Raw genomic sequence first — 18,573 nt, 5'->3', positions numbered from 1 at the left:
TTTAGTTGTATGCAAAGATGTCACTTTCAGACCCTATTACATCCACTTTTTGGGTGAGAATGATTCCAGACTTTCATACTGAAGACGAAAAGGAAGGAAATAATTGCCCAGCGTCTCTTTATTTCTTCTAAGAACTTTATTGTGGCCTTTATTTTCTTTAATATTTAAATGTCTCAACTCACTCAAGCTTCCCAAGCAAACATTTCCGTTATTTCTAAGAGGAGTTGGTAAGCACTTGTGGGTTGTCTTTAGTGTGTTATCATTTTTGACAGCTTTGCATAGCCTACGTAGGCCAACAGGGGTCTGTCTAATATTGTTGCTGGGCACATTTTCCTTGCTGAGATGAAAACTAAAAAAAGATATTTTTGAAGCAGTAAGAAGGAATTAATATCCTTTCTCACTCACTATTCTATTCCTTGCTGACTTTATATTCAGTGAAAAAAGGAAAAAAGTGTTACCCATTATTCCCTTGTACATAGCAAGACTAACACATGTAAAGCAATAACTCATTTTCTATTGCCATGTTTAGCATATGTCTCCTGTTGGCTCAGCAAGGCCTTTAGGCCGGTCCCTTGAGCCGGCCATCATTGGCAACTCTTAGCCCCTCGGCCTCAAAACCAAATAGCTTTGAATCATGTTGAGCTGTGATGCTAATTTTCATACTGATGCATTATGGGAATAAATGTATCTGACATACTGTGTCAATGGCACTGTCTCTCTGTGTCTCTTGTTTTTTGTTAGCTGCACTCCTACAGATGGTATTCCATTGAAAATGTTCCCGTCCTACGGAAAAAAGGAAAAAAAAAAAAAAAACCATGCACAGCACCAAACCTCTAGGTGCAGAAGGCTGTTAACGGTTGCTGATGATAGTAGGCAAACATTAACATAATAATTAGTGTCTTGTAATTGTTTCATTAAAACCAGTTGTTCCATTTCTCCTCGTGTTTTCCCAGAAGAGAAGCTGAATTTGGATGACAGCCAGTGGGAGGACATCCACGTTGTCACTGGAGCACTGAAGATGTTTTTCCGGGAGCTGCCTGAGCCGCTCTTCCCTTACAGCTTCTTTGAGCGGTTTGTGGAGGCGATCAGTAAGTACCTTACAGACAGGAGCGGTTGGTGCAATAACCTGGCAGTGTGGAATTACTATTAAGTAAATAATAAGAATGGTGATAATAGCAATCATGGTGATGATAATATCCCCAATGCTCCACAGCTTTCATTTTAGTTTTGGTGTTTTTGATGGCTTATTCTTATTTCTGCAATATTATCTAAGTGTTTTGAAAAATTAAGAAAAAAAGAAGAAGGCATCCTGTTTAGGGTGACCAGTTTTCAACTAAGCCTTCTCAAATGAAAATGGCTTCTCATGCAATCTGCTTTACAGGGGCCACCTTCCGCCTCCCTAGCCCCTACCTTTATACTTTCAGAATCACAGTGAGTTTAACTGAGTTCAAGGAGATTTTGAAAAAGAACCGGAGTGAATTAACTATTACATTTCATTAAAGAGGTGTTAAATCATCAGCTGAGGCATCACCTTCTCAAGGCTTGCTCACCCTACACCCACCAACACTAGTAAAGAGTTGGCTACAATTTGCTTACAAACAGTGTGAATATTAAATTAAGTAATGGAAAGTTTCTTCTGTTAAGCTGGTGGCCTTATGGGAGGTTGAGTTGTATCACTTACTAGCCAACAGTCGTTGTATACTCCCTGAAACTTCCTTTCTATTATTTTCTCATTCATAACACACGCACACGCGCGTGCGCACACACATGTAAAAACGAATGAATGAATGAATGAAAATCTTTCCAAATGCAAGGACACTTCCGCTATTGATTCTTGGAGCAGCAACGATTAGTACATCTCTAAATTTAACATCTTAGGGTGTACTTACTATGATTGTGACAGCTTGGAAAAAGTTTTCTGGCAAGCAGGCTGATTCAAGGAGGAAAAAGAAAGAAGAAAGAAAGGTAAAATTAAAAAGCTTGCAAGCCTGGCAGGAGCTTAATTAAAGTCCAAATGAGAATAATCTCCAAGAAAAAAAAGTGCTCTACTTAGGAGGTCTGATCTTGGATGTCTGTGTGTACAGTGTTCCCATTAGGGGGAGTGGGATATGGGGAGCCTGTTGGAAACAGCCCCTCAATATGCCCTTTTACAGCCCCTCAATATGCCCTTTTATTCTGTTTTTCATTTCACAAAAGTCTTCACGCTTGTTTAAAGCTCTGGCAAAATGATATCAAGAGGAATAAAGCAGAGCTTATTCTCCCAAGGTCTTTCTCTTGCTGCCTGCTCACAATTTCAGATGTTGTTGTTGTTGAATAGAGTAGCAGTGCTTTAAATATGGGTTTTGAAGTGAGGCTGGAGCTCATATCCCCTGTCAGAGTTTTTATTTCATGAGCCCTCTGCTTCTCAAGAAGAACAGTATTTTATAGTTCCCAGGCTCTCGTCACTTCTTTTTAAAAGGAGGAATAAAGAAAAAATAAACAAGCATGAATTTCCCTAACAGTTTATTCTGATATTCCATCTTGGAACGCTCAAGCACGGAAGATCACTCATAATGCGAAGACAGTGTTCTGGTAAGACACTGGGGGCTTTTGCATTTGGGTACATATTTCTGATTATGTATATTTAGAGAATTCATACAAATTTCACATCGTGGTCGCCATACTTTTAAGTGAGAATTGTCTTATTTGGAAATATACTTGTGCATGTGCTGATTTGAGGGCTATGATGTAGGATACCCATCGTTTAAGCTTCCTTTAGTTAACCTGATTCTGAAGATATTAGGCAAGCCATTCCCTTAGTCTAAGAGATGTGGGAAGCAGGCCCTCAAACCCATGAGAGGTTGTGTCCTTTGAATTTCCATAAAGAGGAGGACCATCTCTGGTCTATCCTAGACTTGACTCCAAACTGGACAGAATTTCAGAATTATTGGCATGGTTAGAACTTAACAAAGCAGAATTGAGGTAGGCAGCATGCTGTTGTGACTGATGGCTATTGAGAGGATTTTTTCCAACACCTATCAAATAGGCTATGGAGAAAATGAATGAGAGAGTGCTTTAGAAAGTCCTTTAGAGATGTAAGATACTGAACAAATGCTAACAGTGTTTCTCCAGATGAGCTTTGTTTGAGAAAGTAATCTAGAAGCAAAGAGACGGGAGTTTTTCCTTCATTGCTCAAGGCAAGGAGAATCACCCTCAGCAGGCTTGCCTTACCTAACTCATGTAGTACGTAGTATTTTTAATATGTCAAATGGAGGGACTAACCAAGAGGCTGATATGGCTGAGAAATATGATGTTGGAAAGGGACATATGTTTGCTAATCCATGCATTTTTGACATAACCTTGACATTAGTTCTTGAATTCTCAACTCAGCTTGAGGTTGTAGTTCATGTTTAAATATCCTTAAGCAATGGCAGAATGGCCACATAGTTCTTTGGAAATGGCAAAACCACACCAGAGGAGGCACTTTTACTCCACGGTGCACTAACTGAGTAAAAAAGTTTTTCCAAAATATAAGGACATCCATATCCAGTCCCAGAGAAGTGCTGGGCTTTATCATAGCTCTCGCTGCCTCTTGTAAAATCTATACCATGAGAAGCTCAACAGACCTGCCCATGAATTCTTCGCTCTTTATGAAAAGGAACCAGCCAGGTGAGGTCTGTCTGCAGGGGAGATGTCCATATAGGCTGGCTCTAGGCTTCTTTGACCATCTTCATCCATCACTTCTTTGCTCTGTACCTGTGGAAGGTTGACCCTAGCCAGCTGTATCGCAGAGGTGCTCTTGAGGGCTGGCTTCCTGCTGCTACAGTCAGTGGAAGTCTCTGGTGATAGATGGCAGAGGGGAGGGGGAAGGAAAAGACCAACCAGTTTTTTTAGTTTATCCTCCACCCCCTACCCCTTGCCCACCCATCTGCCTCAGATAGCTTCTCTACCTGAGGATCCATGATGTCCTCCATGTCTTCAGCCCATTCTGGTTCCATCTTCCATCTGGTGATGTGGACCCTCCTCCCTTTGTCCCTCCAGCCTGGTAGTGGCTTCCTGCAGTGGCTGGTTTCTTGGTGACTTCAGGCTTCCTTATTTGGCTCTCAGATTCTTCATCACATGGGTAACCAGTTCCCTGCATCAAAATCATTCCCTCTGTTGGTGTAAATGCTTGAAGTGATGTCTGGTCTCTGGTTAGCCACTAGCAAAACTCCATGCCAGTCACTATCATGGTTCATGTAGCTATAACGTTATTTTCCTTTACTGTCTCACTACCCCCAAGCCCAGTTTGTGAAGGCTTAAGATTTCTATTTGGCCCCAAATTGAGAGATCTTCTGTTACCCTTTCATGACAGAGTGAAAAGGTGAATAGACCAAAAGGAATTTTACATCCAACTGGAATGCTTTGCTTCTGAAGAAGAAATGTTTTTTCGTGTACAAGCAATTAATGATCATTTGTGCTATTTGAAATACTGTTAATTTTTATTATATGTTTGAAAGTCATCATTACATATTCCAAGAAGAGTGAACAGAAGGCATTTACTTTTTTAAGTAGTTTCTTTTTGGACCAAAAACAAGCATTAATATGATAAGAACCAACAATTGCCATAGTGATTTCCTGTCTGATAACACCCATTGGGGTAACAAAAACACTAGCGATTGTTTCATATTTCAGAATCCAAGTACTGCAGCTATTGATCTGAAATTCTATACTTGAGGTCAATGCAACTGGGTCACCTGCAGGTTATTTCATGGGGATTTAACCCACTGACTGCAAGGACTTAATTCCCTGGAAATGACTTGTGTTGAAGGCATTATTAATACTGTAAATGTGAACTCAGTACAAAAGCATGACTTTAGAGTTTTATGATAGGTGATGCAATCTTGTGGCTAAAAGCCTGCAGGGGGTCTGGACATTGCCAGTACATCTAAATCCTATGAAATGTACGAAGTTTTTCCTCTATACCCATCTCTTTTGTTCTGGTACCGCTACCGATCCAAAGAAAAGAGACAACAAACAGTGTCTTTTCTATTTTACTATCTGCATTTTTCCAAAATTCCTGGGAAAGGGAAAGAGAGGAGGAAAACTTGTTGACACTTTTTATAATTATCTAATTTATTTCTGAAAATAACACAGGAGACACAGAAGAAATGGAAAAATCATGTGGAAAGTAATTTCTAGCTCATAAAGTTACTATGAGAATAATACAACATAACATTTCCTTTATATTAGGTGCTCAATAAATGATTTGAAAGAAATTCATTTTTCAGAGGAAAAAAGTAAGTCACAAAATATTTCCCAAGTTCATATGGCTCAGAAGATTAGGTTTAGCATTAAGCTGCAGACTCTAAAACGTAAATACTTTCCATCATCCTACATTGCATTTCTGGGACTGTTCATCTAAAAGAAATCTTGCTGGAAGAATAACTAACAACTAAACTAGCTGTTGCCAGATATCTGTCTGTTACATCATCCTATATAAAACCTATATATCCCATATCATTCTATATAAGATCGTGTCATTTCTGTCTTTTTTTTTAACCAAGGTTAGAATGAAATGATCAGAAATTTTAGTATTGGAGTTCTAGGTTAGAAATAAGTTAAAACTTTCCAAGAGTGAGCTATGTTTCAGTATTTACTATTAGATATTAAAAGCATCAGTGCTTTAAATATTGCCCTCTTTGAGTACATTTTAACCCTCCACTGTATTATTTTTGTAACCAATTTTTCACCTATCCCCTTTTGAAATTCATTTAGATATATACAATGTTACTTTCCTATTTCATATGAGTACCTGTTTCAAGCTGAAGTGTTATTAATGTTCCTTTATACAGTTATTCACTTTTATCAAATTACAACATGCACCAAACCAGATTCTACAGAGGAGTTTATGATGGAAAGTGATGGATTGGGCCCTATCACTTCACATCCCCAGGCCTATTCATGAGAGGAAACCTCCTTCAACTATTTCAGTTTTCATCTCTTGTAGTCGTTACTTTCATAACTCTGGATAATATCTCTACTTCTTGACTTATCTACTATAGATAATACCTAATATGAAATATTAACTTATTCTACTTCACTTCCTCCAGCATTTGATAGTCATATTATTATATGTAGATGTTGAATAATACACATAAACCTCTGTTTCTTGTTTCATTGAGCATTCTACAGTAACTCCTGACTTTCCTTTGTAAGGTAAATATATTTTCCTTTCTACTCTTTCCTTTACCTCTCTTCCTTTCTTTCACAATCTCTGGTTATTAACTCCTTTAAATTTTAATAGTTTGACCAATTAGAAAACTAATAAACAGCGTTGATATTTGCATTATTATGAGTTTGTAAGTCTTGTTCATTACCTGTCCAAGAGGTTTCACAAAGATTCCTTCTTTAGAATTCACTGTCACAATCCCTACACTTGTCAAAGAGTATTCCTCACCAGGTCCAATAGAATCTATTTTATTACACTCCAAAAATTGCTTAAACTCTTGGCCACATTTGGTTCCCTTTATAGTTGGATCGTGCTTTTCTTGTGCAGATTTTTTATTTATTTTTTTCCTGGCGTCTGTAATTGCTTTTCTTTTTCTTCGCTTTTTTTCTTTTATAATGTCCTTACTCATTTCTGACACTATTGCGCAGAGTCCCGATTTACCAGGATGGCTTCTTTCTAGAGGCTTCTGCCATTCTAATTCATATTGGAGTGGTGCTTCCAGGGCTGCTTCAGGGTGTTCAGATTTCTTTGTGTTTTCTGAATTAGAGGCACTGTGTCCTATAGGACATGTGTATTAGTTTCCTATTGCTGCCGTAACAAATTACCTTGAACTCAGTGGCCTAAAATAACAGTGATTTATTACCACATATTTCTATAGGACAGAAGTCTGAAGCTTAGTCTCACTGAGCTAAAATCAGAGTGCCGGAAGGACGATATTCTGGAGGCTCTGCAGGAGAATCCACTTCCTTGCTTTTTCTAGCTTCTAGAGGTTGCCTGCATGCCTTAGCCAGTGGTCCCCTTCCACCTCCTTCACAGGCAGCAGTCACATGACATCACATCACTCTGACCTCTTCTGTAGTCAGTCTCCCTCTGACTTTCTCCTCAGTCCATTTTCCAGTTTTGAGGACCTTTGTGATTACATTGGGCAGCCCCTGGATCATCCAGGATACTTCCCCATCTCAAGGTCCTTAATTTAATCATATCTACAAAATCTCTTCTGCCATGTAAAGTAACATATTCACAGGCTCTAGGAAGTAAAGTATGGACATCTTTATGGAGCCTTTTTTTTTTTTTTTGCCTACACCTTCTCTACACCCATGTCACAGATGTGCTTCATCCATCAATTTTCATCTTCCTGTCTCAAATCTAAAGAATCATCAGAGTTGAGATAACAGTGAAACCATAGGTTGATTAGTAGATGAGCGGAAAATAAAGAGAAATGACCTTGTGAATTTCCTTACAAGATGTTTTATCTATTATTTGTGCGGGATAGGCTTAGAGATTTGTGTCAGGCCTGGGCCAAAGCTCATTTATTCAAGGACTGTCTGATAATTTCACCTTGGTCACCTTCACCTCAGCTCTGTGCTGCTCTTGCTAGAGCATGATTTAGGGTTTGTTGATTTGTTGTATTCTAAATTTCCAAAGCTGCCTTTTGTGTATAAAAATAATTACTTTTCCTTCCACCCCTGAGCAGGACCCCATCATGGGAATGCAATCAATGCTAACTTCAAGATCAAAACAACCTTATGGGTCCAATAGCAGTCCCCTTATCCTTGTTTTCAGTTACTCTTAAATAATATTATATATATAATGTTTATTATATATCATGTTTATTATGCATCATATTGTTATATATCGTGTTTATTTAATATATGTGCATATACATATATATATATATGTATTTATGTATATAACACTTGGAGATTAGGCAAGCCAGCAACAAACTGAGACAGTAAAGATGCTTCATACAAGTCTTCAATTTAAAGGTTGTAGTCACACACTCATTTGAAGACAATATTTATGCCTAGTTTTGCTACACACTGATCAGTTAAGCAGTAAAACAAATTGTGAGAAATGGTATCCATAAGTTTGACTAAGCATCTTTAAAATCAAGGCACCGAAGGTAGAGCATACCCCATGCCTAGTCCTTAAATATAACTCATCCTACTATACATCTGTCAGTCACACCATCCTCGTATAAAAATGATCTAGGGCTTCCCTGGTGGTGTAGTGGTTGAGAGTCCGCCTGCCGATGCAGGGGACACGGGTTCGTGCCCCGGTCCGGGAAAATCCCACATGCCGCGGAGCGGCTGGGCCCGTGAGCCATGGCCACTGAGCCTGCGCGTCTGGAGCCTGTGCTCCGCAACGGGAGAGGCCACAACAGTGAGAGGCCCACATACCGCAAAAAAAAAAAATCTAAATTAAAGACATTGCCCTATGTCAGAAAGTATCTATTGCATGTCTTAATGGTTTTTTTCTATGGCCATCATGCCATTTTACCTTTAAACTATACTTTCAATAAGTAATTGGGAAAATAAACTAGTCAAGTATATTTGCAAATATTTTCTTTACTCTTGACTTTATCTTGCCCTTTGGTCAAACTATTTCTGATGCATCATCAACTCCATGATGACACTCTGGGAGAAAAGAAACAGAGCTTGCAAGGCACTTGACTACGAATAGTTGCTAAACATGAAAGCATGATAGTGACAAATTACCTTAAGACCAGAGAAAGGAAAAAACAGGGTTTAAAGGTCACCACAGAGAAAGCAGAGCTATAAAAATAATGTAGTACAAAAATATTCTCTACAGCACCATTTCAAGGAAATTTGAAATTAAAATAAAGGTAGATTTTACAAATACTCCCCTTTAACTACAGTTTCCACTTCAAGCTCACAGACTTGGCGGGGTTTTTGTTGTGGTTGCTTTTTAATCAGTGTGTTTGTGTGTGTGTGTGTGTGTGTGTGTGTGTGTGTGTGTGTGTGTGTGTTTTAGCAAACTAGAAATTTTATGGCTGATGCCTAGCTTGTCTCTTAACTCATTCTAATTATATTCATAATTAAATTGTAAAAAAAAATAGTTGACTAGAGCCAAATGGCTTGCACAGGTGTCTTTTTGTAGGAATGGTTTAGTGCTAGATAATAAACAACTGGACCTCCATCTACTTAATTTGGCTTAATGAAAAGTCCTTTATAAGTAAAACTAGAAGGTGATTCAGAACTAAAATTGGACCTCGACGCTGAAATTAATTGAGTGGTAACACATCAGCTCCATTAGAAAACGTGGTGCTTGTCTTTTTGCTTTTCCTTAAAACTTTCTTGCACTTCTTTCTTCCATAGCCTTATGAGGTCAGTTTTCAAAGCAATAAACTTCAAGCTGAGCGATGAGCCAGTCAGCCTTCCTGAGCATCCCTGCTCCCACTGAAGAGAGGTGCTTTTAAAAAATATATAGCAAAATGCAGAATTTCTCCTCAGTACCTCAGTGGAAAACAGTTATCGCGACCCTGTCCTCTAATGTAGATTTAGATCACTGGTTTTCATGGGCTGTTATCAGGGTCACAGCATCAATAGATCCTAATGAAAAATGAGGGTTTGTGGCCTTTGAGATGCCAGTCTCATTTCACATTCTCAGGTTAACACCAGTACTGCTTTGTGATCACCACAGAGAGACGTTCCAAAAAGTTATCTGCCGACCCACTCCCAACTCTGATTCTGGCCACATTTCTGGGAGAATGACCTCTCCTACTTCCCCAGTAGGTTTCTTTTCTCTCACCCAGTCCAGCGTGGTTCTAATTATAAAGATAAGCTAATGATGCAACTGGCTTGCCGTTTCCTTTTGAGGAAAAGCCAAATTCTTTGTGAGGTCTTCAAAGCCCTTCGTGTCTGGTTACCTGAAAGTTCTCTTGCCTGGACCATGTCCTTCAAGCCCGCTGATCTCCTGGCCTTTCCTTGAATACCCCAGGTATATGGAGGGTCTTTGTCTGCTCAACCCCTCTGCTACAGGCATGTCCCCATGTTGCCACTCACATGTTCACTTTTCAGTGAGGCCTACCTCATCAGAGAAGCTAACATTTCTACCTGTGGGGCACACCACCACCCCCATTCAAATCCTGAGTCCACTATTTACTACCTTTAAGACCTTGAGCAAGTCCTCAACCTCTCTTCACCTCCATTTCTACAACTAGAAAAAGGGTGTAAAAGTAGTATCTTCCCCATGGGGGCTGTAGGGAGTTTAATGCAATGCTAATTATGACAAGGCACTTATTTACGGGTTTCTGGCACGTGACATTCAGTGAAGATCAGCTAGTAATATCAAATCAGTGTACAATCAGCCTATCCTTCGGGCCACGCTCTCAAATGACCTTCCTGTCCATTCCCACAATCTTTCCACTCCTCCGATAACGTGTCTCAAGTGACACATATGATCATCTTTATTCTGCTTTAATATTTGTTTCCAGAATTCCAGACAGCACCAAATACGTTTAAGATAATAATCCAGGATATTCTCTTGCTTTGAGATCCAGCAAATCCCACTTTTCTTTATCTCATGACATCTCTCCTTTGTTCTGTCAGCAGTTCCCAGCCCAACTCCACCTGATTATTCCAAAGCCTGTTACTTCATTATAGAACATACATCTTAATCATAACTCAGAGGCTAACCATCTTCTCCAACCTGACGCTGCCTTACTTCTAATGGATATTAGTAAATGTGACATTGATAGTGACATCAGAAAAGACAACTTCAAAGTAATGCCTTCTCCCAGTTGGGAAATTAGCTTCCTTGCTGATGGTGTTCCTGTGTTTTCTCTTGTGAAGGTTATAGGCTCATTGGCAGGAGAGGAGTTTAGGGTGTGGAAGGGGGAGGCTAGACACCAGGCTGTGCACATATTCGTAACACTGTAGATCTTTCTCACAGAAAAAAACATTCAAAGAGTTGTGAACTAAACCGTATTCTACAAGAAGTCATTCCTCCTCATGCACACACATAGACACAGGGACACACACTCACACACATTCTCCAAAGCGGAAATGTTTCATTTTTTTTCTTTGCAGCTCTCACAACTCGTGACATTCTAGCTTTAAAAGGTAGACTTATTTTGGAGGATTCCCTGGCGGTCCAGTGGCTAGGACTCCACGATTTCACTGCCGAGAGCCCAGTTCAATCCCTGGTCGGGGAAAGAAGATCCCACAAGCCACGCGGTACGGCCAAAAAGAAAAAACTTTTACAATTATCTCAAGAGAACTTTCCTATTAGTCTCCCTGAGCTATTTTTGAACCTTGATATGGGGTGAGAACTGATCCCTTACCCTGTTTCCTCTTGCCTGCTTACAGGCAGGCACATGCTCTCATCGGCTCAGGCACCTGTCCTTACTCTAATTCTCCACCTCTCAGTTGATAACAGAGTTTTCTTCTAATAGCTTCTAGGGCTATCACGGGCGCCTTGAAATGCAGCATGTCTTCATTGGCTCACTCTTTATTGTTTTGGAGAGTTAAACTTTAGAAGTGATGTCTGCCAGAGTACTATACATCTCCTGGGGGAATTCTGCTCATGTTGGAACAGCACAATATACTTGCTGAGAATTGCCATGTGGTTTGGAGATTGGAGCCTTTCCCTAAGGATCGACTCACACATTTTCTACCTACACTTTGGGAAACAGAAACATGGAAAATGGATACCCTTTTATAGAAAGCAAGTAGCAGTGCTGGTTTTGTAAGTTAAAGTAATATGCTTGAAAAAACAAAAGCAAACACATATTTTTTTAAAAATCCATGCACGATAGAAAAAAGTTGCACTGGATAATTATGAGTTTCCTCCTTTCATTGACTTATTTATAGTTTTCTATTTAAATGTGCAGTCCCTTTTATTTCATGCAACACCTTCACTTTTCAGAAAATTGAAACTCTAAAAGGGTAAATGTCTAAGGCCCTGAGTCCATGATTACTGTCTAACCAATCAGCTCTTGGCCCCTTTCTCTTTTACTTTTCACTTGGAGCGTCCAGTAGGTGAAAGGTTGACTCTTTCAGATCTCAAGTCCATTCGTCTGCCAAGTAACGGATGGGTAGACCCAATATTGTCATCTGTCATGCTAGTTTGCAGGCTGATACTGTCCTTCCAATACATGAAATCAATGATCTTTTGAGCTTCTCCTCCAGGTCCCTAACTCTAAGCACTCTAAGCACCATGGTAAGATTGTTCTTTGACACCTTTTGTGTATTATTCTCTGAATATCTAATTGGCACCTAAGAAGGAACTATTACATCATTGAAATATTTTTTTGAAATTTCTACTCCTTTGTGCTTTGTTATAAAAATGTTTTAGGAAAAAATCATCCTGAGCAATATTAGACACAGAAAGACCTCTGAAACCCCTGTCTATGATGCTAGGATCTGTAATGATCAGGGCTTCTGAGAGCTGGACCCCTAAATGAATATGTCTTAGCCAAGCAGAAGACCCAGAGTTCTCCACAAAGGGGAAAGACAGACCAACTAGAACATAACTAGAAGAATCACATTGGTCAATGTCAGAATCCAAACACCATCTTTCTCTAACAGTTCCTTAATATTTGAAAAGACCTAAAACATAAGCTCCAACCTCTGTGTAGTATTCTCCTTTCTTTCTCTGTTCTTTCAATCATTCTCAAGAATTAAGATCACACTCTTCCAAGTGTGCCCCTCTAAAGTTTGGAAATTATCTTAGTCAGCTTGGGCTGCCATAACAAAATGCCATTGACTGGGTGACTTAAACAACAGAAATGTATTTCTCACAGTTCTGAATGCTGGAAGTCTGAGATCAGTGGGCCAGCATGGTTGGGTTCCAGTAAAGCTCACTCCCTGGTTTGCAGATGGCCACCTTCTCACTGTATCCTTGTGTGGTGGAGAGAGAGCAAGTTTGGTCTCTTCCTCTTCTTAGAAGGATGCTAATCCCATCATGAGGCCCCACCCTTATGACCTCACCAGCATCTAATGACCTCCCCCAAAGGCCCCACCTTCAAATACCATCACGTTGGAAGTTAGGGTTTCAACATAAGAATTTGGGTACCACAAAAAAAAAATTAGGACTTCCCTGGTGGCGCAGTGGTTGAGAGTCCGCCTGCCGATTCAGGGGACACGGGTTCGTGCCCCGGTCCGGGAAGATACCACGTGCCGCGGAGCGGCTAGGCCCGTGAGCCATGGCTGCTGAGCCTGCACGTCTGGAGCCTGTGCTCCACAACAGGAGAGGCCACAACAGTGAGAAGCCCGCGTACCACAAAAAAAAAAAAAAGAATTTGGGGGACTGGGGGAACAAAAATTTTCAGGCAATAACAGAAATCATACTTGAATGAATACTTTAGTTGTACAACTTAACCAGTGTAGGATGAAGTTTCTTCCCTTATTCTGGCAATATCTTTCTATTACTGCCACACACGATTTAATTAGCTCTTTATTAATATTAGTTAATTATATTACGGGGGTCTAAAATTGAATTTAAATTTCCAGGTGTCACTTTTACCCATTTCTCTCTCGTATTAATTTTGTGTGTTTTTTAACCTACGTGCAGAAATATGCATGCAACCCATTGTGCTTTTTCCCTCATGATCCCAGGCTGTCAAAAGAATAACACTGGCAGTGGAGTTTTGCTTTAAGTTTTAAGTTTTGCATAGTCACAAGACTAATCTCACCTGAGTCACGTAACAATTGGAACTGGGACCAAAATCCAAGTTTTTAACCATAAATCCTTCAGTCTCATCACTCACTCTTCCTCTCAGCGTTATGACATTTGCAAATCTGAACAATGTGTATTCCATACCCACATCCAGGTCCTTGAGTGCATGTCAAGACCGTATAGCATAGACTGGAAGGCCATTTGGAACAATGGGGCAACGAGGGAGAACAATTTTATAACATTTTGGGAAGAATTTCAAATACTGTGCCATTAAGAAGAATTGTAGAGAGGGGCATTAAAAATTTACAAAGTGTAATTCTTTAGACATTTGGGCAGTTTTAAGAATTAATTTGAATTATAAATATTGTAAACTAAACTGGTCATATAATTACAGTTTCAATTTATGGTTTACTTACCATATTTTCACTTGGATAAAGCCAAATACAATATGTACAGTTTGCCATTTAAATTAGTATTTAAAACACTCCTTTGTGATAGATATTATTATTCCCATTATTTCAATTTAGAAAACTGAGGCTCTTGGACATTAAATAGCATGCCTAAGGCTACCAGCTGGAAAGTTGCAGAACTGAGATTTGAACCCCTATCTGGTAGACTCCAAAGCTGTTGTTCTTAACCAGGAAACTAACAGTCTTGCCTAATTTGGACAAAGTGATAGCAAGAGTCTACTTAGAAATGAGATAATTAGTAGAGTTAGATGTGGCTCAGATGAAGACTCTGTTGTCAAGAATTATAATGAAAGGAAGCTAAGTAGAACACATGGTCTCAAAACCTCATTGTTTACTTAAGAAAGGCTTCTGTCCTGGCTATTCAACTTAAAACAAATTCAACAAAATTTTTTATTGCTTTCTGTATCCAAGGCAACATTACAGGTACTCATTCTCATGCCTAGGTCACTGGAAAAACTTTTAAAAATAAAGTTAAGCACCAGTGAAATTCAAACACTCCTAGCAGATGGAGAAGAAAATGCTTAAAGTGTAGAAACAAGGCACTATGTCCTTATTACATTTTCTAGCAAGTGAATTAAGAAATAGCATAAAATTTCTTACAACTTTCATCATATGTGTTATTTAATTGAAAAGTAGAACTACAACAAAGCATTGCTTTGCCTCTCATGTCATGTGCTAGAATATATTTTCATGGAGTCTATAAAATAGATTCACTATTTCAACCCATCATACTCATAACAGAAAAAGCCCAACCAGAGTTAAAATACTGATACTATGTCCACTCACATGCAATGATCGTCCACTTTTTTTTTTTTTTTTTTTTGCAGTACGTTGGCCTCTCACTGTTGTGGCCTCTCCCATTGCAGAGCATAGGCTCAGCGAGCCCGCTCCGCAGCATGTGGGATCCTCCCTAACCGGGCACGAACCCATGTCCCCTGCATCGGCAGGAAGACTCTCAACCACTGCGCCACCAGGGAAGCCCCAGATCGTCCACTTTTTAAAAAACATTTAACATCTTTGTTGAAACAGAGCAAACACACAGAAAAATACACCGATCTTGAGAGTGCTGTTAACTGGGAATTATTTTTTATAAAATTGGTTTTCCAGGCTTATATGTTTGTGACTCTTTTCTCTGATGATTAATCATAAATTATCTCTGTTGAATTTTTAAGTATGAAACTGAGTCTAAGCTGTCTCATGTCTAGGTATAGAACTGTATAATATTGTTTTCCATCTCTTAATCTGACCTAAGGATCTCTGGGGTAGGAGCCATGTTTTAGTATCTTTGTAGCTGCAGCTACTAGGTGAATGCAAAAACATAACGTGCTTTGTGTTGGTTGTTTCATGTAATTCCTCCTTTAACAATCCATTGTAATTAGCAGCAATGGACTGCTAAGGTGGGGGAGTGGGAAGGACTGGTGGTGAGTTAGATGAGTAAGAAGAGAGGAGGAAACTGTGCTTAATATAGCCCATTTTACTGAGAGCAGATTTAAGAATTAACTGCTTACATCTCTCCAGATGTTCTTATCTGTCTTTAAAGCTCTGTTTTACAGCTACCTTCAGAGGAATATGCTGACTCTAGTCTTCATATTTTCTGTATGTCAAAATGGTATTACTATATAATTTACAAAGACTTCATCTTGGTGGTTTAAAAATTTATGAGAGAAGAAAGGGGATGTTAAATGAGCAAATAAAGTATTTTGATAAGGCTAGTGAACTTTTGCAGTATTCAAAGGGTTACCTGAACTCCTGCTAATACAACTTGCCAGTCTTAAATGCAGGGCAATGGTGGAGAAAACAGTGAAACTGTACTATAAAAATAAATTACTGTCATGAATATTAAGCAACAAGAATATAATAAACATGACTGTTTGCATGATTCTGATTTATTGGTACTGATATGTGTATAAATTACGACACTAAGTGTTTATTCTAGTTGTTTCAGAATATGGGCCAAACAAAACTGGGTGGACACTTCCCACAGACCTTTCCATCTGCCACCAAATTCCTATTTTACTGCTCCTGTTGCTGAGTTTCTTATGTCGGTGGCATCAGGACCAAATGTGAGCAGCCGTTCCTTTTAGTTTACTTTGCAGACTGAGTAGATAGCCTTTCCAGGATCTGGTGTTACAACTACTACCATCATGAAGTTTCTGCTCTCTTGCAATAGAAAAACCCCAGCTGCAGAGCATCCCGAGGGCCATTCCTACTTGCTCTGTTAAACAGTGCTCACTTTTGACACGGGAGGGTTCATTACTATATTCATGAACTTCTTGTCACCGGATTTGGGATTTCCCAATGCTAAGCTGTACTGTGTTTTACAAACTTGCTTAACAGTGGATGTTCTGGATTACTTGTTCTGAGAGGTTAAAAGCAGAGAGAGAGAGCAAAAACCACCCTGTGTATCCATGTAAAATCTGGTGGTACCTCAACTGCCGTAAGATAACTACATGAATAGCACAAAGTTGGTCTTGCTGATATTCACAAGTCGATGTTATTAAGATTTGTCATCAGTTTTAATTGACACTCTTTGGAACCAGATATTTGTTAAACAGATGGCCAGAATAAGGTATCGCACAAGAAAATAACATTCTCCTGCCTCGGGTTTTTAGCTTTAATGTTACATCTCATCAGAGTTTACTTCAGGAGATTAATTATTTTGGAGATCTCTTTTCTCTAACATTGGTGGCAACCTGCAAGGAAGATAGCCAAAAATTTAATAACCTTAACAGAAGATGCAGTTTCCACGTAGTGGAGTATGCTGTACAGGTATAAGTTGATGATACCCGTAAAGAACTGCTGATCATATAAACACTTGGCTGCAGATGAAATGCCAGCTAAGGTTCATGATGAGGCAAGAGTTGTTAGCTACTTAGAACTGGAAGTCTTGCAACATTCTTGAGGGCATTTTAACTACATATACACCAAAAGGTTTAAAAATCTGCATACCTATGTATTGACTACTACCTATCTAGAAACTTACCTTAGAAAATTTTTATAGATATGCACAAGTATGTGTACAAAGTTGCTCATAGAAATGTTATTTATAATCGTGAACAATGTAAAAGTAACATATTTGTCCAGATTTGGGGAAAGTTAAATTATGGCACATTCATATAATGAAATATTATACATTTGTTAAATTATGTTATAGAAAGCATTACTCACAAGGTAAAATGCCAGTAAATATTAAAAGAGAGCATAAGGGTGTACAGGTATTAACCTATTTTAAAATATGTATGTAATTATTTATAAGTAGAGAAAGGACAAAGTATTTATTTCAAATATTAACAGGGGTTGTCTCTGATTGACTATATAGCCTTCATTTTTTTTTTTTTTTTGCTTTTTTATGTTCTTCAAGTTTCTTCAATAAGTACATCTGTAATAATGAAAAAAAAAAAAACCTAAAACTAAAAAGTATAAAAAGAGGGCGAGTTGACAGTATTGTGAGAGATCCCAGAAGCAGTTACTCTAGAGGATCCCAAAAGTGGTTTTGACCCAAATCACCTTCATAGAAACAGATTCCTGGACCCATTCTGCTAGGTTTTGATTCAGTGTGCCTGAGATGAGGTTGAGAAATTTTTACTAAAAAACAGTGAGCAAATTCTCGGGTGATTCTGATGTGCAGTCAGATTTGGGAACCATTGATTTCTGTCCTTTCTCCTTGATGAAGCCGAAAAGGAGAACGTGTACAGACTATGTTCCTTCTGTACATAGTCTGTTGGCATCACAGCGTCTTACCCCAAAACAAGGTGTGCAATCCTTGAGTGGGATACTGCAGAAGTAAGAGGTAAATTCTCTAAACTAGAGAAGAATATGCGACCCTGTATGATCTAGCGGCACAACAAGGGATAAAGACAATGAACACTCTACAGAAGAGAGAGAGAAAAGTACAGTGGTTGCAATAACTTCACTGTGGAGTCATTCAGTGTATGTGGAGTTTGAAAAATCAGTCAGGGAAAGAACATGAGTACTGGCTCCAGCCCTGAGATGAATGTGTTATGCTGGGGAGAGTGAAGAATCTGAATAAAAAGCAGTAAAGATTGTGGAGATAACAACAGAAGGTAAGGAGTGGAGATACAGTTAAGCCAGTGTTATAAATTCCATGAAGGTTGCAGCCCGCAACTGTAGTATTTGATCCTGTAACCTCCCACCTAACACCATACCTTCCACAGAAAAGCTACTCAGTAAATATTTGGTCAATAAATTAACTAATTAATTGCACAGAATTCAATACTACAGAAGGGTTTTCATTTTGATCCACAGCAGAGAAAACCCCATTAAACATTTTTGAGGAAAGTAGTGAAAAACTAAAAAATATTTTTTAGAGAAATTATTTAGTGGTAATTGACAAGATGTATTTAAGAGGAGAGACAGGAGACATAAAACCCTATTGTGTTATCCACCTGGCATTGTACCTGGCTACCAGTCGAGTATGACCTTGGACAAGTAACCTAACCACTCATGGACTCAGTTTTTTCTCTCTGAAGT

At 38.9% G+C, this 18,573-nt stretch overlaps 1 protein-coding gene across 1 annotated transcript in view; it reads left to right on the top strand.

Moving 5' to 3' along the window:
* Positions 1-18,573, top strand: part of ARHGAP15 (Rho GTPase activating protein 15) — a 621,892-nt gene that overhangs the window by 494,011 nt on the left and 109,308 nt on the right. The window contains exon 12 of the mRNA XM_082658330.1: positions 954-1,088. Coding sequence (XP_082514456.1) covers positions 954-1,088 — 135 coding nt within the window. The remainder of the gene's footprint in view (positions 1-953; positions 1,089-18,573) is intronic.

This window comes from Grampus griseus (genome assembly GCF_964374135.1).
Source record: "Grampus griseus genome assembly, chromosome: 7".
NCBI lineage: Eukaryota > Metazoa > Chordata > Mammalia > Artiodactyla > Delphinidae > Grampus > Grampus griseus.
The sequence above is the reverse complement of the archived record's forward strand: the minus strand, read 5'-3'. Positions and strand labels throughout refer to the sequence as shown.